This window comes from Spea bombifrons, chromosome 7 (genome assembly GCF_027358695.1).
Source record: "Spea bombifrons isolate aSpeBom1 chromosome 7, aSpeBom1.2.pri, whole genome shotgun sequence".
Taxonomy (NCBI): domain Eukaryota; kingdom Metazoa; phylum Chordata; class Amphibia; order Anura; family Pelobatidae; genus Spea; species Spea bombifrons.
In genome coordinates, this window is record NC_071093.1 from 42,819,823 (window position 1) to 42,844,614 (window position 24,792).

The 24,792-nt window shown below is 45.0% G+C and overlaps 1 protein-coding gene across 1 annotated transcript; it reads right to left on the reverse strand.

The window, feature by feature from the left end:
• Positions 1–12,276: 12,276 nt before the first annotated feature.
• LCMT1 (leucine carboxyl methyltransferase 1) lies at positions 12,277–21,960 on the reverse strand. Its single transcript, XM_053470849.1, has 11 exons — positions 21,775–21,960; positions 21,062–21,153; positions 20,200–20,321; positions 18,911–18,987; positions 18,200–18,261; positions 16,067–16,169; positions 14,873–14,993; positions 14,307–14,408; positions 13,443–13,534; positions 13,186–13,283; positions 12,277–12,502 (listed from the first exon to the last, which is right to left on the reverse strand). Exons 1-11 carry the CDS (start codon positions 21,855–21,857, stop codon positions 12,480–12,482), a joined length of 975 nt encoding a protein of 324 aa, XP_053326824.1. The 5' UTR covers positions 21,858–21,960; the 3' UTR covers positions 12,277–12,479.
• Between the last annotated feature and the right edge of the window lie 2,832 nt (positions 21,961–24,792).

A 24,792-nucleotide genomic window follows, 5' to 3' on the forward strand; every position in this document is an offset into this window, starting at 1 on the left:
AGACCGGCCCTGACTATTACTATCCCAAGCCGGACCCTGCTGAAATAGTTTAAGTATCCAGTGAATTCAATAAACGTATTTAAAAGTCTTTCAACAAAAATATTTTGCACCTGTGAGGGTTTTTTTCCTGCTAAAATAAATATTTTAAAGATCAGCCACCCTTCAGGTGTGAAACGCGCCGGTGTTTATTTTTAACAATGCTTTTCATGCACAAATACAGCTGTGTGATTCGGCTGGAGCTGGGATGTTGTATCTTCTGATGTTCTACTATAGGGGCCACCATAACATTCGCGATGAAGTTGGGTATCCTGTAGCAATCAAAAACTTTCCAAGCTGAGACAACTTTTTCGCACATTCTCTACTACTTCAGGTTTCCCCATGGACCCGGGGAAAACGCGTTGGTGGAAGATTTTCCCTGATTTCTGCTAAGACCTCCAAAGGGTCCACGGCTGTGATGGATTAGACATGGCAACTGGCTTAGGCAGTCATGAGTTGAGATAGACCTCTCTTGTATGTCCATGAAGGCGGATCTTTATCAGTTGCATCGGCTTGGTGGACCCCACCTGGCACTTGCCGGCACACCTAAGGTGCCAAAGAGGTCCAAGTTGGGTCGATGTTCTTGATCATCAATACTCAACCTGCCAATTTTCCAGTTATCCCATCTTGCAATCATATGAGCCAACCAGGGCAATGACTTCCATGGGTCAAGAGGGTCAGCTGCCCAAGGCACCACAAGGAGGATGGGTGCATTTGAGCCACCTGGTGGCAATGCCCCTTGTCATGACCAACGTCCTTGCCCCAAGATCCTAGTTACGAGTCTGTAGCGGTTCCGTGGAGCCCAAGACGTTTCCCAGTGTCCATTGTGATTGACGAAGGTCATGGCGCATGGTTTTAATTGACAGGAGTTTGTCGATAAGACTTTTGGCCGGCACCTTGGCATCCCAGACATTCCTCCCAAGTATGTCGCAATCCAGATGGACACCGGACACATTTTGTTTGCGGATTAATTTTTTTAACGTACAATAAAATCAAGTCGCAGACACTTTGCAGAGAGTTTACGAGAGTTTCACAACGAGGTGACAAAGGGAAAATTTCCACGGGTCTCGATGCTGACCGTCTGCGGCGGCGTGCAGGGAAAAGGTCTCTTGGTGGATGGAAAATCACAACATTTAGTAAATCAGGGGAAAAAAATTGGTTTAATTCGAGGGTTTTAGGAGCTTTGTGTGAAAAACCCTTTGAATGTTCTCTCTATGTAACAGATTGCAAGCTCCTCGGTCACAAACTCCTTTTACTGCTCGAGTTGGCATTAGAGAAAGTAAAACAAAATGGATAGATTGACATTATTTTTGTGGGGCACACATTGGGCTCGATTCACTAAATGGAACGCAGAGACATGCAAGCTGCCTCTGTAGATGGGAGAGGGAAAGAGAGGAGGAGAGGGAGATGGTGTGTTTTTGTGTTACTGTATGGTGTTAGCATGTGTGTGTATGGTGTTAGTATGTGTATGTGTAAGTGTGTGGTGTTAGTGAGCTTGTAAGTGTTTGGTGTTAGAGTGTGTGTTATTGCATGATGTTAGCGTGTTTGCTGGAAACCACCAGCTTCTAGCAAACTCTCGTATCAACTCCCCATAGTATATAAATTCCTCCCTGTTCAGGTCTGAAATGGACAGATGTGTGTGTTAGTGTATGGTGTTAGAGTGTGTTAGTGTATGATGTTAGCGTGTGTGTTAATGTGTGTGTTAGTGTATGATGTTAGCGTGTGTGTTAGTGTCTGGTGTTAGAATGTGTTAGTGTATGGTGTTAGAGTGTGTTTGTGTCACTGTATGGTGTTTATGTGTGAGTGTACACTTTTGGTGTTAGCATGTGTGTTAGTGTATGGCGTTAGAGTGTGTTAGCGTGTGTGTTAGTGTATGATGTTAGCGTGTGTGTTAGTGTATGATGTTAGCGTGTGTGTTAGTGTGTGTGTTAGTGTATGATGTTAGCGTGTGTGTTAGTGTATGGTGTTAGAGTGTGTTAGCGTGTGTGTTAGTGTATGATGTTAGTGTGTGTGTTAGTGTATGATGCTAGTGTGTGTGTTAGTGTATGGTGTTAGAGTGTGTTAGCGTGTGTTAGTGTATGATGTTAGCATGTGTGTTAGTGTATGGAGTTAGAGTGTGTTAGCATGTGTGTTAGTGTATGATGTTAGCATGTGTGTTAGTGTATGATGTTAGCGTGTGTGTTAGTGTATGATGTTAGCGTGTGTGTTAGTGTGTGATGTTAGAGTGTGTTAGCGTGTGTGTTAGTGTATGATGTTAGCGTGTGTTAGAGTATGATGTTAGCGTGTGTGTTAGTGTGTGATGTTAGAGTGTGTTAGCGTGTGTTAGTGTATGATGTTAGCGTGTGTGTTAGTGTATGATGTTAGCATGTGTGTTAGTGTATGATGTTAGCGTGTGTGTTAGTGTATGATGTTAGCATGTGTGTTAGTGTATGATGTGTGTGTACCGGAAACCACAGCTTTCCTCTAACTCTCCCTTGAGTGGATAAATCCCTTTGTCTCTTCTTTTCGGGGGTGAAATAGGCAGATAGTGGCCCCTGGGTATTCTCTCACCTGACTTTACGGGTGATTCTCGGTTGAGCCATTCGCAGTTTTACGAAGCAGTGCACTGGATGCCCCCCCCCCCCCGAGTCTCTGCGTGAAGATCTGGAACATTCTATCTTTTCTATAGTTTTCGGCAGTCAGATAGAAGAAGAATCCCACAAAGGAACCTCCTGGTGACTCTAACTTGGATTGTAACGTCGAGGAACCTCCAGCATCACCGGCGTCGGAAACAAAAGGAGTTCCTTGAGCAAATCACTGATAAGACCCGGATGTTTTATCGAGCGCTGATACGTTCTGTGAGCGCGGCGATCGTCTGCTAATTCTACCCACCGAGTGAATCACGGTGGAAAAATATCAGAGCATTTCATATCTAAAACCAATAGAATAATGACATCATTCTTTAACTCTATCCCTCATCGCCGATGTCATCATCCAATCATTACTACTGTTCTGCTAATTAGCCTTTAACGAACTTGACAATCTAGCCTCCTGTGTTGCCTGACGTAGATAATCAAACCTTAATCAGTCGTCGGTCTCGTCTTAGATTCAGGAGCCGTATGCCTATCCCATGCATGTTTAATCCCCTCACTGTATTACCCTCTACCACTTCTGCTGGCAGACTGTTCCACTTATCTTCCACTAACATTTTCTGGGGCAAATGGGGCGGGGCCTTAAGGGGGCAGGGCCTCATACTCTGCAGCATTAAGCTCTAGGCTGCCCAGTGCAGATACTGGATAGTTTGGAACTCATTTACAAGCGTTTCGGCCGTGTGCGCCGTAGACGTCCAAAAAACAGGACTGTCCCGGGAAATTTGGGACTTTTGGCAGGTATGCTATATCTATATACATATATGACGCGCGCACTTCTCGTTGAGTGTTTCGTTGAGGGCTTCATACTTGTAATTCCAGCGTCCGTTGCCGAACGAGTGGGCTGGATGCACCTGCTCAGTAACCAAACAGTTAAAATAAAACGCTTCAAGATCACTTTTCACAGCGAGAAAAAAACTCCAGAAATCTTAAGTGTTTCTCCTTCATTTTTTTTTTTTTTTTTGTGTGGAAACAATGCCGGCTGTGTAATGCCCAGCGACGGGATGACGCACCTTCCCACCGGCGGGACGGGAAGCGCTTCCCATTACATATAATCAAGAACGGGGGGGGGGAATGTCAGCTTTGGGCTTCTAGCAATCGGCCGCGGCGCGGGTTTATCGGCTGGCATGAAGTCCTCTCGCTTTACATCGATAAGTAACGTCAGACGTGACTCCTCGAGTGGGAGTTCACAGCCGGAGGGAATGACGCTTCTTACATATCCTTGATCATACGATAGCGTTACTATTCCACTCTGATTAACCCGTCTTCTCGAACCGTCCGCCGGTGCGCTTGAGATTCATGGACATTTTTTTTAGGTCTTCCTCCAACATCAATACATTTTTTTTTTTATATTTTAATATGACTTGAGAATTAAAAAATCCCTAGGCGACAGGGGGGGGGGCGCAGCGTTATAACCATTTTAGGGCCCGTTGACCATCATACTATGGTGGTTTTGGGGCATCCATGTCTTCTTTATCCATACCTTCTCATGATACTTGGGGGTCCAACTAATTAGAGACTCAATGCATCGGTAGTTGAAGACATATCATGGCCTTGTAAGTCTCCACTCATGCAGATTATTCATTGTAGAACTCAAGAAATTTGCAGAGGACGGCAGGTGGTTTTCAGCCCAGGAGCCTGTCCATCCAAGTGGCCAAGTAATATCAGACCGAGATGTATGTCAGAGACTGCCTAGTCCTGTCCAGAACACTTTTTACAGAAAGGGGCTGCATAAAAATCCAATAAAAGGAGCGCAAAAAGCATACAGACCGGATGAAAATGCTGCCTTAACGCCTCGTTATTCTGCCCCTAGTGGATTTATGTGGAATTGCGATTAGAACCAGAGAAATGATCAGGTTCTAACGTAAAATGCTAAAATTAGAGCAGTCCGTGGGGCAGTTGCCCCTTTTCCCCCTCGCCAGCCCCCAGACTGGGCAGACAAAGCTCCTTAGACTTTGATTTGTCCATGGAATCTTAGATCAGTCCCTACAGAATAGCTTATTGTTTTTAACGTTGATGCTTTACATCGTGATTGGATAAAAGCCGAGGTTATGATCATTGCGAGCTCGCCGTGCCTCGGTGAAAGTTTCACTTCCCACCCCGCCGGGGGAACCGACACAAAGCCAAGAATTTTTGTCCTCGTCTGCAGAAAAACTGGAAGTGCGGCGAGAAAACAAAACTCAAAAAGCGCTGAGTCTTGTGAATAAACTGCCGTTTCTGCTGTCCCTTTTTGCACAATAATTGACCTTTTTTTGTACTCTTTAAACTTTGCTAGCAAATGAGGGGACACAATGGGGGACATTAAAAAAAAAGTTATTCTTCCTTCACCAAATCAATTTACAAAAACTACCTACAGCGTGTCCTGAAAAGAAAAGAAAATACCCCAGGTGAGCTAAACGTGATGGGGAGGAATAAGCATTCAGATCCAGAGATCATATATAAGTTGTACATACTGTATATACATTCATTATTTTCATCTTCCCGTGTTCTCCCTCCCTCTCACTCTGCCTAACGCTCTCTTTTCATATCTCTCTGCGCAGTCTTTCTCTGTCTAACTCAAATCTTTCCATTCAATCTTAAACGCATGAACTTGTTAATCAGTCTTTATGTGAATAGAGTCCCTGACCTCGCTATCTGTAGATAAAATGTCTTTTCTGCTCCACCCTGATGCATTATCTATGTCACATAGTCAAAAAAATGTATTCAAAGGGTTGTTTGATGGAAAGGACACACGCGGGCCAAGTTCTTCCACTCCGGTTATGGGATACGATTCCTTTGTACCTCTGACAATGTCTCAGAGCCAAAAACTACCTTCCCGTACACAAATACCGGTTAATAAATCTAACACGTACACTACGTTACACGATAACTTCATATATCATCAGTGTTTTTATCATTGAGACAGGAACAGGTGTCAGACTCACCAGCTCGTAGTCACCTGCAGTCATATGGATCTACTCTTACCAAAGAACATGACTCCTAAAGGACACTTATCGGCTTTCCCTCTATTCTGTTGTGAATAACGCATACACATTTCTGATTTGTTATCAGTAATCTTCACATGGAAGAAGAAACATCAACAACATATGAACAACATATCAACAATGTATCAACCATGTATCAACCATGTATCAAGTCAATTCACAGAGATCCTGTCCTTACCAACACTGGATTCATTATCTTAGTCTCAATGGAATCTGATCATTAATGTTTAAGTTAGCGGTCCAAGACAAAAGGTCCAGCTCAGATATTCAGGATGAGGAACATCGACTCAACGGGCAACCCCGCACAGAAAACCCAACACGGCAGAGCCACATCTCCACTTGGATTGTAATGGACAAATGGGGTTGCCAATATGACTCTCCTCAACAGGAGGAGGCAAGTTGACCCAGGTGTCCATTAAGCTCAGTAGGACATCCAAACTTGACAAGAAACCTGGTCACTATGTACACGATCTGTTTGACAACCAGCTTGGTTGGAGCTTGGTGGGACGTTTCCAATATCCAACTCGATTCCATGGGAACAGAACCTGAAGATCATTATGAGCAATGCCAAGCGTCGGCTGGAGTGGCGTCACTGGGCCACTGGACTCTGGAGCAGTGGAAACACGTTCTCTGGAGCCCGGCAGCGATTACTCTACCCATGGGACCCCCTATGACAGCTCCCCCGGTCAGCACTCTCAGCGGTCGGCACCCAAAATACAATAAAAAGTCTGTGGATGGCTGTGCTGGGCCTTCATAGAGTAAATAGGCTGGTTGAGGAGATCTCATTTAGAATTGGCCCATTGTACAGCAAGATTCTGGGGGAGAAAGCTCCATAAAGACACGGTTGGATGGGTTTGGGGTGGAAGAACTTTCCGGCCGCACAGAGCCCCGACCTCAACCCCATCCAACACCTTTGGGATGAACTGGAATGGAGCCGGGCGTCTCATCCAACATCAGCGCCGGACCTCACAGACGCTCTACTGGATGAACGGGGAAAAAATCCCACAGAAACTCCCCAAAATCCTGAGTAAAGCCTTCCTGGAAGCCGCTATAACCCCAAGGGGGGGGGCAGCTCCATGTTAAAGCGCGGTTTTGGAATAAGACGTCCAACAAGTGAAGTTGAGCTAACAGACCAGCTTTTCATCGAGTGCTCGCTCTATTTACACAGTTAATGAGGATTGATAACATTTTACGGAGTGGCATTTATTCATGCGATAAAAGTTATATATAAACATAAAGCCACCGGTGTGAAAGTTCAGAAAGAACACGGAGATTTATTCAGCAACTTCTTTCCTTGAATAACTCCCAATAAAAAAGAGCAAATATTTGACTCTCCAAACGATGAGGCTCATAGAATCCGTCTCGAGCTGTCACATAAAAATCTCCGTCCGTGTGCCGGGCTGATCCTCACCTGAACAGCACCACAAATCCCAAACGTACGTCTCAAGTTCCCGGCTGATCGCTAGCTCTTCAGCTCATCGTGATCACATACAGGCTCGCCCAACTCAGCTCAATAATCCTAATAATAATTTTATAATATGTGTTATAAATAATAATAATAATAATAACATTTTACTGAGAGGGTGATAGATAAGTGGTACAGCCTCCCAGCAGAAGTGGTAGAGGCTAATACAGTGAGGGGATTAAACATGCATGGGATAGGCATACGGCTCCTGAATCTAAGACGAGACCAACGACTGATTAAGGTTTGAGTCTTTACAGCGGCAAAAGATAGGGCTAAATGAGTCTTATTTAAATAATAATAATAATTATTATTATTATTATTTCTATATGACAATAATTATATAAATTTTAAATAATAATAAATCTATATGGTAATAATTATATAATTAAGCTATAAATTATAACAAAATTATAATAAAAATAATTTCTATATGCTAGTAGTTAAATAATTAATTTCTGAACAATAATAATATCTATATGATAATAATTATCTAATTAATTTCTAAATAATAATACATATATATGGTAATAATTAGATTCATGTCTAAATAATAATAATAATAATAATAATAATTCTATATGATATCAATTATATTATTTTATATTTATTATATATGATAATAATTATATATATTATTATACATTTCTTAATAATAATAATAATAATAATTCTATATGATATAAATTATATTATTTTATATTTATTATATTATATATGATAATAATTATATATATTATACATTTCTTAATAATAATATTAATAATAATAATTCTATATGATATTAATTATATTATTTTATATTTATTATATATGATAATAATTATATATATTATTATACATTTCTTAATAATACATTTCTTAATAATAATAATTGTGAAAACCCTTAAGAAATAAAGTGTATCAGCAGCCTGTGAAGGAGCGTTTAATGGAAGACGGGTGACGGCCGGGTAAGAGTGCCGATGAGTAAAAGCCTGCTGAGGCGGTTTAACGTTGATCTAATTAGAGTGTTAGCAATCCGGAGAGACGGTAACCACGAGGTTTTCTCTGTGGAACGATCCCATCGTTAAAGGCAGCGCTCCCCCCGATTCCTGGCCGCCGCTCAATGCTTTCTTGGAATCCGTATTTCCCCCGTTTGGGCAAACAAGTCCGCCGGCAGACTTTATCTAGCGATAACCTTGAAGGGTCACCTGGAAATGTCTTTCCGGCGTCTACAAACATTCTGCTTCTATAGCGCCCACGCCAGGAGGCCGTTACGCGCAGACACGATACGCTCCGTGCGATAAGGTCCGTGCGATACGCTCCGCGCGATAAGGGTCCAGCCAACTTTCCAGAGACGTCATGCGCCGGGTGTTTGCCGAATGTGGTTTCTCTTAAAAATTCCGCCCCGGAAACGTTCGGAATTAATCTCAGATCCCAGAGGTTTATTCCTCCGATGACGCGACTTGGCCGGCAAAGATTTGGACAAATAATAACGTTTCAGCCGCTCTGATGTAATATTACAAACCTCGGAATGCGAGAAAAACACGAGAAAGAACGAAAGTATTCGAGAACGGCGATCTGTGGAATGTTACATCACTCGCTGGCCTCGTCTTAGATTCAGGAGCCGTATGCCTATCCCGTGCGTGTTTAATACCCTCACTGTATTACCCTCTACCACTTCTGCTGGAGGCTGTTCCACTTATCTACCACTCTCTGAGCCAACTCCCATCTCTTCATTTCCTTCTACAAATGTTTCTTACCTCTAAATAAATTCAGTTCCTTGGCCTTGCCGCCCAGCCGGTGGGTCGCATCATAAAGAAAGCCCGGTGTGGCGTTGAATCCCGCGGTTCTGGCGGCACAGAACCCCGTCCCGTGCGCTCGAATCCGTGTCCGGTGACTTCTGTTTGACAGCGATCAGGAGAGATTCCGCGCATGTGGGCAGATAATCCAGCGCACGGTTACTTAGCGTGAGAGTTCAGGACGGGGTCAGGAATAGTCCTTGTAGATGACACAGATAAAACGCTGCAGCGCGTTCTGATCACCGTACACCGCACACCGTACACCGCACACCGTACACCGTACACCGTACACCTTCCGATGCCTTCTGCCATAAAACGTCCAACTCCACAGATCCCAAGAACGAGAAAAGGAGCGGGATCTCTATAAAGAAAACAAAAAGCAAGACTATACCTCCCAAGTGTCCCTTTTTTGAAAAGTCAGTCCCTCTTTAGGCCCCAAATCCTTGTCTCCCTCTTTCCTCCCCTGATGCCCCCCTTTCCTCCCCTGATGCCCCTCTTTTCTAGGAGCTCAGAATGTTTGCTGGGTATGAGGGTATCAGAGGGTTCTACGGCCCTAAAAGCCATTGGAGATCTTGTTGAACCTCCCATACTGGATTCATTGTCTGCTTTTGCTAACTCAGTAAAGGGGACAAAAAGTATAAAACGTGGTCCTGTGGGTGATGTCATGGAAACAAAGACTCTCCGCAGAAGCAAACACATATTGCATGTGTTATGATGTCACGAGTGGTTATGTGATGTAGACGTGACACTACGTATGATGCAAATGGCTGAAGAAAGCTTACCGCAGACATTTTTTGCTGCTGAATTTCCCAAAGGTGGGAGAGGATAACTACGGCATTTCAGTTGCCCGGAACATGGCACCGTCGCTGGGTGTCAGGGATGGAGGTCGGCAGGTGGATGGTTACTGGAGGACAAGGGACATGGTTAGAGAGAGGGCTGGGAGCAGGACCCTCATCCTGCCAGGATATGATGTCATACTGTGGTGCTCTACTATAACACATCACAAGGCGGCCGCGTGGGAGCGATGACCGAGGCCTTCATCAGGTTTATAGCTGAGTGGGCACTCGGCGGATGTACTTTGATCTCCCTCACTGGCCCATGATAGAGAGGCACCGCAGGCCGGCTCGGAAGGACCGCGGAAACGTGCCCAACAACTGGGACATTGTGGAGATATGGGGAAGATATGGGACAAGAAAACACGTGTTATCACCCCAAAAAAGCCACGAAAACTGGAGCCACATCGCGTTTAATGGACAAACCCTGGGTTCCAGGATCTAGAATGCCCCACAGGCCAAGCTGGGCAGTTGACTGATGCCCCGTGGGCCGTTGGCCAATAACCCCACAACTCGCCCAACCGTCGCCAAAGCAGGTGCCGCATTGCACGGTGTAGGTGGGCATATCTCTTAACTTCTGGGGGGACGGAGCTTGGGAGGTTCACCGGAGAACGAAATCGGGACCTCGGGACTGCGGCCCGTCCCGAATCCAGCTGTCCCACCAAGCTCTACCTCTGTCCCGGAGTCGGGACTGTCCCGGGCAAAACAAGGCAGTTGGGAGGCACGCATGGGCATAACAACATAGCCTGCCTTAAAGTGCCAGCCGTCAGAGTGCGATGCCGCGCACGTTCTGATTACACAGCGGAGCGCGGCAACTCAAACACTTCAAGAAATCCACCAAGAAGCAGGAAAGATCCGGCGCTCGAGCCGAGTGGCTTCTCGAGAAAAGGCCTCTTATTTGCAGAGAACTCGTTGAAAAGCTGCCCTTTTTTGGCTCGGTGACAATTACTCGCTACCGGCTGCTATTTACCTCATCCATTATGCCTCGGGGGTACTTCAGCTCTCCGGCATCTGCCTGGCGTCGGATCCTTCATCTGACGGAGAGGTCCTATGAACGGCAAATACCGCCGGGGCGCTTCTCTGGCTATTTGCGGTTATTTGGAACGCTAAAACGCTCAATATTGACTTAAGATGGCAAAGCGTCTGGTTCCGGGGCGAAATAATAACCTCTATACAGTCATCGCATTACCTGCGGCACTAATGTAGCCCTGTTATTATATTATTATATATTATATTCACACAAACGCTTTTACTCCTGCTCTAAAAAGGTCAGCGGTTTAGATGGAATGTAAGGAAGGTTTACTTTACTGAGATGGGGGGTAGATAAGTGGAACAGCCTCCCAGCGGAAGTGGTAGAGGCTAACACAGCAAGGGTTTTTTTTTTATTATTTATTTTTTTAACATGCATGTGGATCTAGTAAGATGGAAGCAGACGATGGCGGCCCAGGGGTCTCCAAGCCCCCAAAAGAAGGAGAATTCATCCAACGAAAATGAGTCTTCCCTGACCTGACGGCGTGAAATAAAATAAGCTTTAATTGAAGGATGTCTGACGTCCTCACAGCACCTTCTCCCATCAGCGGAGATCTCTGAAAGCAAATTATAGTCGGCCCCTCGTCACTAGTATGGACGGCTGGGTGTAGAATCCCTTAAAGAGATGACGGCAGCAGAGGCGTTTGTGGAAAAGCCGGGTCGATGACACTCAGGGTATGATCCGGCGGGAGAGGACGTCAGCGGAAAACAAGCGGGATGAGAAACCTCGCAGGCGGCGGAACGTCATGTGACCCCGTCGGGGATTAAGCTGGGGCAATAAAACAACCCGCGGGCGTGAAGAAGAATTTATGAAGACGGAGGGAAGGGGTTTAGAGAAGAAAGATGGTTCAACGATCTCAGAGACTTCCGAGGAATCCACTGCGATAAAAACACCTTATTGTCTTTGTTTATAGCGTACGTCAGAGTCCTACAACGCTGCGCTCTCTGCATCACAGCAGCCCCGTTTGTATGATTCTCGCCCTGTTATCTGAGCCCCGATCTACTAAACCCCTCGACTCCTTATCAGACTGCCTGTGGGGAACAATAGAATTTTTGTACAGTGTTAGCTGTTGAGAAAATAGAATGGATCGGTCTTAATCACCCAGTGTGACGCTCTGACTAATGAAAGTCTATAGAGGAACGGACTTCATTAGCATTGCCATAAAGCATCAGCTCAGTGCGGTGTTTGAGCCGGGAAAGTCACCCAAAATATCACATGACTGCCAGCAACGGCGGCTCCAGATCTGCAGATAAAGGGAGTTTATTGGAACAAAATGAGATAAAACCAGGCACGCTGCGCGGAGGGGGTAATTAACTCCGCCTTTTAGTTAGATTTTGATTATTTTTAGGGTTTTGCACAGGAAATGTTTCAATGCGGTTTTCCCCATCTTTGGAATCCACACACATAAGAAAGCGTTTACTCGTTGGATGGGGTCCTTCCCCTCCCCCAATATTATCGGTTTGTACTCGCGCGGTGACGGCCGTTCGCATCACACGGGAAATACAAAAAAAAAACACGAGATAAAAACTTCCAAAACGAAATTTATTTAAAACACAACAATTAGGAGCGGGTGACGCGTCTGCTGCGATCCGGCCTCGGCTTCTTCTCCATGACAGAGGGGATCGTAGGGCAGGCGAGCCGGGGGGGGGGGGGAATAGGTCGCTCCGCTGCACCGTGGGGTGCGCTGGCCTTCATTCACGCGCCGTCACTCTTTTTTTTTTTAATGTCAGAACGTGATTTCTTTCAGACCTAGAGAGAGAAGAATTGATCATCGCGCATGTAAGGTTGAGTAGCTCCTGGCTATTTATCATACTGCCTGTGGTAAACAATAGAATGACTCAGTCTCAATCACCAGTTGGACACTTTGACTAATGAAAGTCTATGCGGGGTCTGAACAGGGAAAGTCACCCAACGGCCGCCTCCGGGTCTGCAGATAAAGGAGGTTATTGGACTTTGAAATGCATATCCCATCTACGCTGAAACTCCTTTACTATCTTTACTACCACGTTTGCTGGAAGGCTAGTCCACGCAACCACTCCAACACGTGCATCCATTTCCAAACAGATTAACCCCTTCCCGGTTAGCATGACCAAAGAGCGCCGTGTCGTTTATTAGCCGTTTTTTTGGGGGGGGGGGTTAGAATCCAATGCACGGCATCTGACTCTTCCTAAGCGGCGGGGGAATCTTTTCTGATCACAGCGACCGTTTTATTTTATTTAGTAGAGCGCAGTTTAGAAGAGTTGGCTCCCTGCGCGCTACGAGTGCAATCAGCATAATAAACATCACGATAAGATCCAAAGTCTCCTGATCTAAACAACCGGGGCCGCGGGACGCATAAAACATACAGGACACCCTCCATACCTCCCGATTAAAGCATACAGCCCCGTAAACGCATCCTAAACCCCCGGGACCCCCGGCCGGCGGGTATTTACCCAGACGTAGCGCGTCTTTAGTGGCCCAACATATGCAGTAATGCAGCAGCAACTGATCCAGCAGCTCCTTCTCGTCCAGAAACTCCAACCTCTCGATCCTGCGCGGAAGACAAGACAATAATGGAGCCGGAACCGCTAGCTTTTAGCGATCATTAAGGAGTTTGGGGTCATTTACGTGGATTTCTAAGTTAATTCTAAGAGCAGGGCAGACCAGGCGGGCCGATCGGGTCAGCGTTCTATGCTTTCGAGCAGCGCACCTGCCGACATCGCCCTGGGGTAGATTGCTGTACACGATCATCATGTTCCAGGCGTCCGCCGTCTCCCAGCCGTTACGCAGCATGCGCTCCATCTGCAGAGAAAGAAGTCACTAAACCCCCGGGACGCCACCGCTGGGGGTCTCACACACTCCGAAAACCCAGATATTACTAAAAACCCTGGTAAGAATCATTAACGACAGCCCCCCCGGGTCATCTGCCGAGCTTCGTGGCAGCCGGAGATAAAATAAAGTCCTCTTTCATCGCACGAGGAAGCAAAGTCGGTTATAGATCCCGAGCGACGGACGCATTATCACAAAAAGCGACACGTTTGTATATCGACTGAGCGAACCACGCAAGGTCACGGCCACCGATCAATGGCGAGAGTTATAAACCGACTTCAGCAATTAAAGACACACGAGCGTATACTGACAGCGGATACCGCATCGCCTCCGACCCTATAAACATGCGCGGCCCCCCGTAGAGGTCCGACGCGACTAACTGAACCGGGCCGGCGCGAAAGATTTATAATTATTATTTTATTATTTTAACTGAAAGACTAACAGAATTGCCTGAAATTGTCCCAAAATACGGGTAAGTAATATATCCTAAGAATAAGTCATTTATACAAATATCATAACTAAAGCCAGTTCTTCTTTTACATTTTTTCTTTCTTCTTACCTTTAATTATATATTAATTAGCAATTATTAGTAGCCTCGTTTGAACCCATGAAACGCAGAACATTGTGATCTTCAGTTAAAACACAATAAGATTGGCTTAAGCGGATATATTTTTTTTTAATTAATTTTGGTGGCGGGTTCCCTAAATTTGGCTTTTTTACTTATTTTGTTCCCCCGACGATGCACCTGAGACTTGAGGGACTGGCAGCTGTCCACGCCGGCCAGGTTGCACTGTCTTCTCTGGAGGTTCTCCACCATAATCTGTCCAAACCGATCTCCCATATTCACCTAAAAAACAGGAACGAGACTTATAGAGGAAACGGCTAGAAACACATATATGTCGTTTTTTTTTTGTAAATATCTAGGTTTACAAGATAAAGAAAAGCAAAAAACACGATTTATCCAATCAAATTCCTCTCCCTTCTCCTCACCAAGCTTTACAAAGGCTGCCTGAACCAATCAACAACAATCAGTAACTTAACAATAAGGGAGAGAGAACAGACCTGGGAGGAAGTATGCCGATCCTCAGAACAGGAAGTTAAAGATGGCTGCCCCCATGGTATACATAAAGTGGGTTTTAATGACATATACATTAAATCTGTGAATACGATTACGGGGGTTTGTTTAGTACAGGATTTGGGGGGAAACGTGACAGATCTTGCAGCTCATATAAAACATGAGCAGTGATAGGGGGCTGCCCGGTATGTTCCACTTAAAATAATAAATTAATGTACGTCTCTGGGAGCACCTACCTGTTCGTAGTTAATGAACATGGCTGTGGAGAAAGTGTCTGTCGCCCACTTTAACAGGCACGACGACTGCTCGGGGGTCATATACACCAGCACACACTCCGCGATGAGCAGAGTCGGTAACCTGAAACCAAGGAAACGCTAAAAAAAAGGGCGTTCTACGAAAAGCAACAGCATTTGCATAACTCCACCCACAACTCGGTGCCCCATTCAAATAACGCGTGCCCAAAGCTACCCCTTCCCATACCGATAGAATGTAACTGCCCCTGGAAATATTGCCTAACTTGCCCCTTCTAACGACCCTGGAGGTAATTACACGGGGGGGGGGGTTTGGGAGTGGATATAGCCAAGGAGATCCATGACGGGTGATCCGCTTTTATATCCGTTACGGAGAAGCGTTTATAGAGCGCGGGACTTTTAAGTGTTTTTTGATACGGAGTTTAATCTCTTCTTGTTTTTTATCGAATCGAACCGATGACCCCTGCCTGCTTCCTCTCTGCTCCACATTGCCGCGTTATCTCACTTTATGGCCACACTTCTGCTGGGAGCTCAGCGGGGGACTTTAATACACAACCCGTGCCCGCTAATTACACGCAACCCGTGCCCGCTAATTACATGCAGTTTATCCATTCCAGCAACAAAAAACGTTAAGATCATTTAAATCAGTAACACCACACACACACACACACACACTAACACTCCGTCACCACACACACACACTAACACTCCATCACACACACACACTAACACTCCAACACTACACACACACTAACACTCCAACATCCATACACTATTACACCACTGTAGCACCACACACACAGACACTCCAACATCCATAAACTACACCACTGTAACACACACGCACACACTAACACTCCAACACCACACACACACTAACACTCCAACATCCATACACTATTACACCACTGTAACACCACACACACACACTAACACTCCAACATCCATACACTTATGCCACTGTAACACCACACACCCACACAATCACGCTAACACCCACTCTCTAACACTATATGCTAACTTGGTGCACTTTGGAAGTAAAATAAATTTTTTCTCATGGTAATGCCCCTTTTATCCTTATAAAGTTAGATTATAAATATTAAGGGATGGGTTCCTTCGTTAACACGTATGAGCTACAGGTTAGATTGCACGACGTTTAATGCTTAGCAGACACCTTACTCTGTGTCCATGCCGAATTTCTTTAACTTTTCCTCCAAGTCCTTTGGGTTTCTAAGATCCCCTCCGATTATTGAATACCGCGATGAATCTAAACTGTGAGCGTCTGGGGGGGGGGGGAAAGAAAAGAATTAGCAAATTAATAATAGAAACTTCCGACCTAAATTCTCACATATCTGTTAAAACGTAAGCTGAACCAATTCTCAAAGTGTTTGACCTAAATTTCTGGCATCACCCACACTGTTGCCCAATCGTCGCCGCGGGCGATGAGAAGGACGCCGGGGGAAAGGAGCGGATGCCAAGAGCAATAGGGACATAAAAATGTGAAAAATCTGTTATTTTGCAACTCGTGCGGCTGTTGCATCGGGAACACGTTTAAAGAGCTATTAAAACGTTTTATAAAACACCGCTGGCCTCTTTTATAGAAGCCATTATTATTTTTAGGGCACCGGTCACAAAAAGCAATTCTCCGGCAGCTTGAAGAATTCAGGATGAATTTTATCCAAAACCCACCCAAGTCAAAGAAAGACCCCCGTTATAATACTCCATTCTCATTGTACTGACTACGGGTGATCAGAATACACATTTCCACCCGTTGAAGTTGTAGTCCACAATATATTATATATATATATATATATTGTATGTTTTTTAATCTATGGGGTGGGATTAGAGAGGGGGGGTAGCTGTGACATCAGAATCACCGATGCTTACATGTTAGCACGGATCAGCCCTGTCCTGCATGCTGGCACGCTCAATAACGTCATTGGTCTGGCAGCGAGCAGCCATATTGAGACTGGATTTTTATTTGGAAAGCTGCCGGTTTCAGACAGCTGCATTCTCCATTGTGAAAGAGTAGTGGCCACCTGGAACAGCCATCCAGCCAAGAATGTAACATTGTTGTGGTCTGCCTCTGTCGTTCCGAAGCTTGTCTGCATAAACATACCTTCCATAGGGGGTTAACCACGTGCTGCCTTATAGATAATAAATATTTCAGCCATAATGCTGATAACAGAGAAAGCTCAGCGCAGTAATCAGTAAGATAATCGATTACTTAAACATTCCATACTTTCACCCTGGATTTCCCTTGCCGGTTACTATCTGCATTTAGCAAGAAATGCCCCAGGAGTTAAACGGTTACTCGTAGGCTAAAGGAGAGACTCTTGTGGCAAACAGATCATGATCTGTTTTGGGGCATAAAGTCCAGTTTCGGAGAGGAAAACACGCGAGCGGGTACGAGGCCGGCGACGGGAGGAGCTTGGACAAAGTGCACGGGCTTTGCAATCGTTTGCACCTTTCCCTCCGATAGCAAACTTTTACGATGTGCCAATTCAAGCAAATAAACAAATCTGCGATCCCGTGCTTTACGAGCCGTAATAATAATAGTGCGGATTATGAAACAGCAAAAAAAACACAACAAAAAAAAATGCAGATTTCTTCTGTGCCAAGATCATTAAACTCTAAACCCGGAATATTTATAAGGGGAACTTCAGACGCAGACCGAGAACCCAAAGCTCCCACAGTCAGGGCATTCGATCGCCTTCGCAGACAATCGCTTTGGCGTTGTACAACGCTACGTGGGTTGTCGGTGCTTTATAAACCAAAACCGCAATTAAAGCAGAGGAATGGCCTAAAATCACGGCTTTTTTGCCCGCATTAATGCAGAGGATTGTCAGAAAAGATGCCGTTTGATACTTTTGTGACAATACGAGGCTTGCGCTGATAGTTGTGCCGTTACATTGCATGCCGTGCCACGCTTGATGCGATCGTTGCCGAGTTCCGTGAGGTTTCCAGGTGGCGGGGCTCACGGGTGCCCAAGGGAAATGTTGAAATAATAACTTAATGATAAAGTTGCTGTTTATGAGGCTGTTTTGTACCAAGTATTCCTTACAATAAACTACAGGACAATAACTCAAGGATATAAAAGCCACGGCATCCTCCTTTAAGGATATAAATCTTACAACATCTTCATGGATTCTTGATAGAACTTGGAAAGAGTTAATTTACTCCTCCGCTACCTTATACGTTTGGATCTTTGTCCGGAGATAAGCAGCCCTAAAGACACCCCTATCTGCATTCCCGGGCACATCACGAATGCCGCGTTGGCACAGAGTCCTATTTAGAAGGCACTTTACTTACCGATCAAAAGAGATTCCCCGGAATGGGACTCCATTATCGGCTTTGACAAGGGTGGCTTGGACCTGTCGACAATTAAAAGTTAAACATTAGTCTGTTTGGCACTAAAAAAGCCAACGGTATAAACACCCACGTAACGAAAAGCATCTTACAGATTTAAATTCATCCTGCGGTTTGCGCTCATAATAAACTAGAACGTGTTAAGGACTCGCCGCCGTGCACCAGGCAGCCTCCTCGACGAGGAACGCAGCAGCTCCTCCATGGTCTCATTTTCACACCAGTGATTGGCTGCTTCAGGCGACCAATCAGTGGCTGCAAAGGGCTCCCAATGAAATCAATAGGAGCGCTTTCTGTGCGTGGAGGTCTTGTTAGAGTCCCCAGGACCAACACATCTCCGGCCAACCAAACAGCGGGGGTGGGGAGAGGGGCCGATGTATATGGGGGACTCTGCAGAATCCCACCATGCATTTGCCAAGGGGGACTCAAAGAAACGATAAGGGCCGACTCAGCTACCACGTGCATTAAAAGTGCCGGAATGTCCTTTTACCACAGGATTGTATAGGAAGGCCTGTATTTTTATTTTTTTATTATTGCGATTGGAATTCTGATGTTTTACATTTCTGTTATAATAATGATATTTTGCTTAAAAAAAAAACGAAAACAAAAATCCAGGGCAAAGTAAAATTTACAAAGTAACGGGTAACGTTTACATACTTTATATTGTACAGTTTTCGTGCAACTATTGCAGGGAAGTCAACTTCAAAATACTTTACTGGAAGTAGATTTTCATCCTGAAAAAAAACAAACGTGTATTTAAAAGCACAACGCGTTATTCATTTCATTTTATATTATTGTTACTTGTCTGGATAAGTAGATCAAATAAATGCAAAAAATAATATTTAAGACATTATATAATATGACATTATAACATCCCTCTGACCCCTCCTGTAGAGTACAAGGACATTTCCCGTTAATCACTATAAAGAACGCCTGGACTGCAGCGCCCTCTAGCGGTCACTCAGCTAAAGTGTCACTCGCTGCAAAAGCTTTATGAACAATGACTCACAAACACAGAATTTGCCCCATTCGGCCCCCCGATTAGTCTGCCGGTTTCTCCTGCTGTAAAGACGCAAACCTTAATCAGTCGTTGGTCTCGTTTTAGATTCAGGAGCCGTATGTCTATCTCATGCATGTTTAAAAATCCCCTCGCTGTATTACCCTCTACCACTTCTGGGATGCTGTACCACTTATCTACCACAACGATCCTCTATTAATAAATTTAGACCTCTTGTCCTAACAATTAAATAAAAACCTATGATCTGGATGATCCTAAGGCAACAGCGGGACGTAAGAGATGTGACATCTTGAATTCCTCCTGTAAAGAATCTTATTTGAGCCAAACATAGAATTGTTTACCAAAGTTATCAATGCATGTATTTATGTTATAATACGTGTCATTATTACATAAGATTATGAGCAATATGTCTCCAATTACATTAATACTAACTATGTAATAAACATAGATCTACAGCTCGGATTGTAAGCTCACGAGCGGGGTCATCAGAAGCCCACCATTCCTGCCAGGAGCTTTGTGTAAAAGTAGCATAAGGTTATTCTTCAGCTTACAGGCTCATCTCCTTATGTGTCCGTTTGTATTAATGTATATTTGTTATGTGTGTGTTAACGGCCCCAATTAAATTGTAGATCGCTGCATAATTTGTTGGCGGTTAATAAATAAAATATAATAATAATAATAATAATAAACTATATTACTGTTTCTGTACGTCATATTGTTATGTTACACACTACTTGTAATGTCCTGTCTACCCATCGTACAGCGCTACAGAATTTGATGGTGCTATTTAAAATAATAATTCATTAGTCAAGGGGAAGATGGACTGGCGCCATCTGCTGGTGCTGGGATGTACTGCATGCATCAACCAATTCTACTTTACTTTAATCTTATAAACCCCCAACACTTCTCAGTAATTAACTTTGATTACCTTTAAAACCCAGAACGTGGTGTCTAGTCCGGCACCGAGGTTAATAATCTGGCAGTTGCACTGTGTCCTCCTCAGGAAAGTCTTCAGCAGCTGACTGATGCCCTGCACACGGGCATAGTACCCTAATAAACGAGAGAAGGGCATGCTCAATGGCCAGAGAGAAAAAAGCAGCGCTCTCGGGGGGGTCAGCTGTAGATCGCAAGCTATCCATTCACAGAAGAAACAGTATAGCGGGAGAAATCCTAATTAAATGACTGGGGGGGGCATGTTGCTCGTGGAGCCTTCTTCTGCAATTCCATCTTACCCCTGGGGTAACCAATCAGGTGGTCCCTGAAAGCCCCACTATTATTATAATAATATAAATTATATTACATTTATAATATAAATATATTATATAATAGAATTTTCACAAGGGCCCTCCTTACCCATTGTCTGTAAGTCAAATTGTTATGTTACATACTACTTTTTATGTCCTGTCCACCCATTGTACAGCGCTACGGAATACGATAGCGCTATATAAAACAAATAATAAAGAAAATGCATACTAAACTACTCTGAGTAACTCAAACTCTCTGTGTATTCTTCCAAAATAAAATAAAGTACTTACCGGACGCAGAAGCTGCAGCGAAACTTCTCCTCAATGGATCAACAATTCTTACCACCCATTGGCTGCTTAAAGCGGCCAATCAGTGGCAGGAAAGCTCTTCAACTGAAATACATAGGAGTACTTTCCTTCCATGAGCACGGAGGTCCGAACAGACCCCCTGTTGCGGTGTTCACCGGGCCAGAACGGACTGGTGGTGAATTCTAAAGGACAGTCATTGATACAGAAAGTAAAAGTCGCCCCCCCCCAGTCACTCACCTCTGTTGATCTCGGGGGCTTTCCGTTCCTTTGCCTGTCTCACAAAATACTGGATATAAGGGTCTTTCCAGTAGCCGACACTTACGGCAAACCTGCAAGAGCACAAGTACGCAGCGCAATCATCAATATACAACCTCGAGCAAATAAGGGGTAAAAATCAGCCCTGAGCGCCCCCTTCTAACACCCACCATATAAAAGCTTAAAGCCATCGTATTCCTATGAATTTGAACAAATATATACCGCTATTGTTGTCAGTCATGTGATACTTTGCATTACTTTCCCGGCTCAAACACCACACTGAGTTGATGCTTTATGGCAATGCTAATGAAGTCCGTTCCTCCATAGACATTAATTAGTCAGGAGATCCGACTGGGTGACTAAGACTGAGCCATTCTATTGTTCCCCACAGGCAGTGTGATAAGGAGTCGGGGTGTTTAGTAGATCGGGGATCAGATAACAGAGCGAGAACTCATACAAACGGCTGATATGCAGCTGCCTGAAAACATATTTTTTTGGGGGAAAAAAACTACAACCGGGGTAAAAAAGAAAACAGCAGAATATTTGTGTTTATTTTTGACTAGTGATAAGAAAATGAGGGGGTTCCCCTTTAAAGACTAGCTTTCCATGGGGCCCCTGGCCCCCGCATGGAGCAGCAGGATGGGGCCCCTGGCCCCCGCATGGAGCAGCAGGATGGGGCCCCTGTATCTCCTCACCTTTTGCATATCGAAGCATCGTCACAGGTCCCTCTCACCGCCTCGTCCGCCGTGTCAGAGTCAGGAGCAGCCCCGCGGGACATCTCGCAGGCGATATTCAGAACATTCACACGCGAAATGTCACGACACTACCTGCGTTTTGTTTTCTGCTCTGCAACCTCCTCGCCATTGGCTAACCCCTCTCCAGATTGCGGGATTGCTATTGGCTGATAAGGAAATCCCCGCCTCCGTGCGTGAGAACGAGCCACACGATTGGCTGCTCGGGGAAACGACAGCCAGGAAATGTCAAAGCGCGTTAACCCAGGCGGCCATCTTTGATTTGGGAAGTGAAAGCGGTATTAGCTGATTATGAATGATTTATCCGGATGACAGTATAGTCGGGGCTAGAAATAACCCTCCTAATTTTAAATTAACGAGAATTGGTTATAAAAAAAAATATAGAAGATGCATGCATTTTTTTTAACGGATAAATGGCATCTAAGCATTAAAAGCCATGTTTTAAAAGCCTTTATTTTATTTATTAATGACGTATACGTTGCTTGTTATACAATTGCTGGCGGTAATACCTATAGATAGAAATAAGAAAAGGCCTGTTGAGCATTCGTACGGATCCTCACTGGGTCCAAACATCCTAAGAGCTGCTGCTGCTGCAGCACCATCACTGCACCACTCACTCTGCTCTTGTGACTATATGCAGAACTAGAACCAGAATTCCTGCTTCTATTAAATGCCAATACCTTTCCCTCAAGTCATTCTATACTCATAAAATTCTGCCTCAATTATAATTTGTCTCGGGATCCCTTATTTGTCATGTGACCTAAAACTAAAAGGGCCTCTTAAACCTTTCTGGGTTGTTTTCTCATAATTATAATCTTCGCAAAAAAGAAAATAAGATGACAGATCTGCCGAGGTTAATATTCTTGACACGCCAGGGCGTGCAATGAAGTGGAACAGCATCTTTAACACACCCAGCGGTAACTAATACTATTTATACGTGAAATATATATATAGGAGCAGCTTTTATAATATAAACGTGGCTCAAAACAAACTTTTTAACACTATTTTTTATATACCAGATTTTAGAAACTGTTAAATACATGAATATTTTTTTAATAAAGTTTTTTCTTTTTGAAGCAGTATTTAGAATCTAAAATCTTTTCAGCAGGGCCACATTTATCATTATCTAGCGCCACCGGCGCCCCCTTTGGGCCACAGTCCTTAATGCTGAGTGACAGGAAATGATGTCATATCCCTGCACCCCACTGCTTAAAGACTGAAGTATGCTCTGGAGTCCCTGCTACCTGCAGACCTTCCTGGGTGGGCTGGTCTAGGAGTGGGCGGAGCTGATGAGGTTGCTGGCAGGGCTTTCCCCCCCAAACGCATGCAAATTGTGAAGGGAAATGGGCGGGGAGTGGGGCGTGTTTAAATAAGGCAACCTGGAAAGTATCTGCAGCGACCCGGAGACTCCGAGTGAAACCTGGAGGGTACCCAGGTATGAGGACCACCCAGAAGGGCTATTGGCCCCCATGGCCCTGACTCTCCAGACCAGAATATACCACTGATCCTCACTATAACCTCATTTGAGCCAGTAAGGCAAATTGTTATGTTACATACTACTTGTTATTTCCTGTTTGCCCGTTGTACAGCGCTATGGAATATGTTGGCACTATATAAACTAAACTAAAACTAAATTAAGCCTCTAACACAGGGATTAAAAATGAAATGAAAAGAGCCCAAACTAAGCGTATTAATTGTAACCATATTCTGTTACCTCCACCCCGTACTCCTTATAGACAGACTTCTTTAACCCCTCGATGGCAACCACCAAATATTTGGTCAAAAACACCGAGACGTCACACATTTCTATGTCACGAGTCACGCCGAATGTGTGCCAGAAACATACATGTGATGATTAACACAGCTTCTACATATTAGCGGAATGATTCACCGCATGCTTGGGCTCTGTGTCTCTGGCTGAGGTCACCGGTGTCTCTTCTTTGTCTCTGCCTCCTGACTGGGAGTGGAGCACAGGTAGAGTTGGCAGCACCTCTGTCGGCATCAATGATTATTTGTTTTCTCCTTCACTGAATTTTTAGAGAATTCTTAATAAAGAACAAGTTGTAACGCATACATGCACCATACCTCCCAAGTGCCCTGGGTTTTCATAAGACAGTCCTATTTTGGGGGGCAGAGTCGCAGGCGGCTCCTCCATTGTCAAGTTTTTGTGGCCAATGGGGCTCATGGGCCAGTTGGGAGATCCCCTGACCAGCCCAGGGAGCTGTAAAAGCAATGGAGGCCTGTGTTGTAAGCGGAGCGCCACGAGGTGGCTTTTCAGGAACTGTGGGCAGAAGGCACAGACAAGCTGTTTGGGGGCACCGACAAGCTGGTGGCAGAGATGGCACAGGCAGGCTGTTTTGGGGGTTATGGTGGCACTGATAAAGTGTTTGGGGACAAAGCTGGAACTTACAAGCTGTTTGGGGGCAAAGGCGGCACTGCGGGACAGGTTGCTTTGTGAAGTTGCGGTCCCTCGGGTAATTTTGGAACTGGGGCCCTCTGGTGCACGGGGCAGCTGCTGCTCTTGCCCAGCGGAAGCTGCTCTAGCTTTCTCTAGAAGGTTCACTGCGTTAAACCGACTGTCAACGGAAGACAGCAGCTCATCTCCTCACAGTCAGCAAGCTGCAAAACAGCAGCAGCCATTGGGGGGCGCCCTGCCTCTCAGGGAGTAACCTTGTTACAACCTCTTCCGGTTGGATTTGACAAGTTTCAACGGCAACTATAGCGGGGGGGGCAGTGATCCCGATGCCTGTCTGGCCCAGAACTTAATGGTGCGAACCCGAGCCGGAACCCCCCGCTTCCAGCGGTTTTTGCGCTTGTGCTAGGGAAGGAACCGACAGAGAGGCGTGGTTTGTGTATGAGCCGGGTTCCGTGTGTGAACGGGGAGGAGCAGCCGTAGAGGCGTGGTCCGTGTGTGCACGGTGGGAGCGGTGTCTCTGGTGGGCGGGGTCTGTGTGTGCTGGG

Bases quoted from the DNA above. Each gene is read 5' to 3' on its own strand.
- LCMT1 (XM_053470849.1), bottom strand. From the start codon at position 21,857: ATGTCCCGCGGGGCTGCTCCTGACTCTGACACGGCGGACGAGGCGGTG. The intron at 14,994-16,066 runs GTAAGGTGTCTG...CCTTGGTTTCAG, and splicing joins AAATTCGGCATGGACACAGA to GTTACCGACTCTGCTCATCG. The intron at 13,535-14,306 runs GTGCATCGTCGG...CTTTCTCTGCAG, and splicing joins GCCAGTCCCTCAAGTCTCAG to ATGGAGCGCATGCTGCGTAA.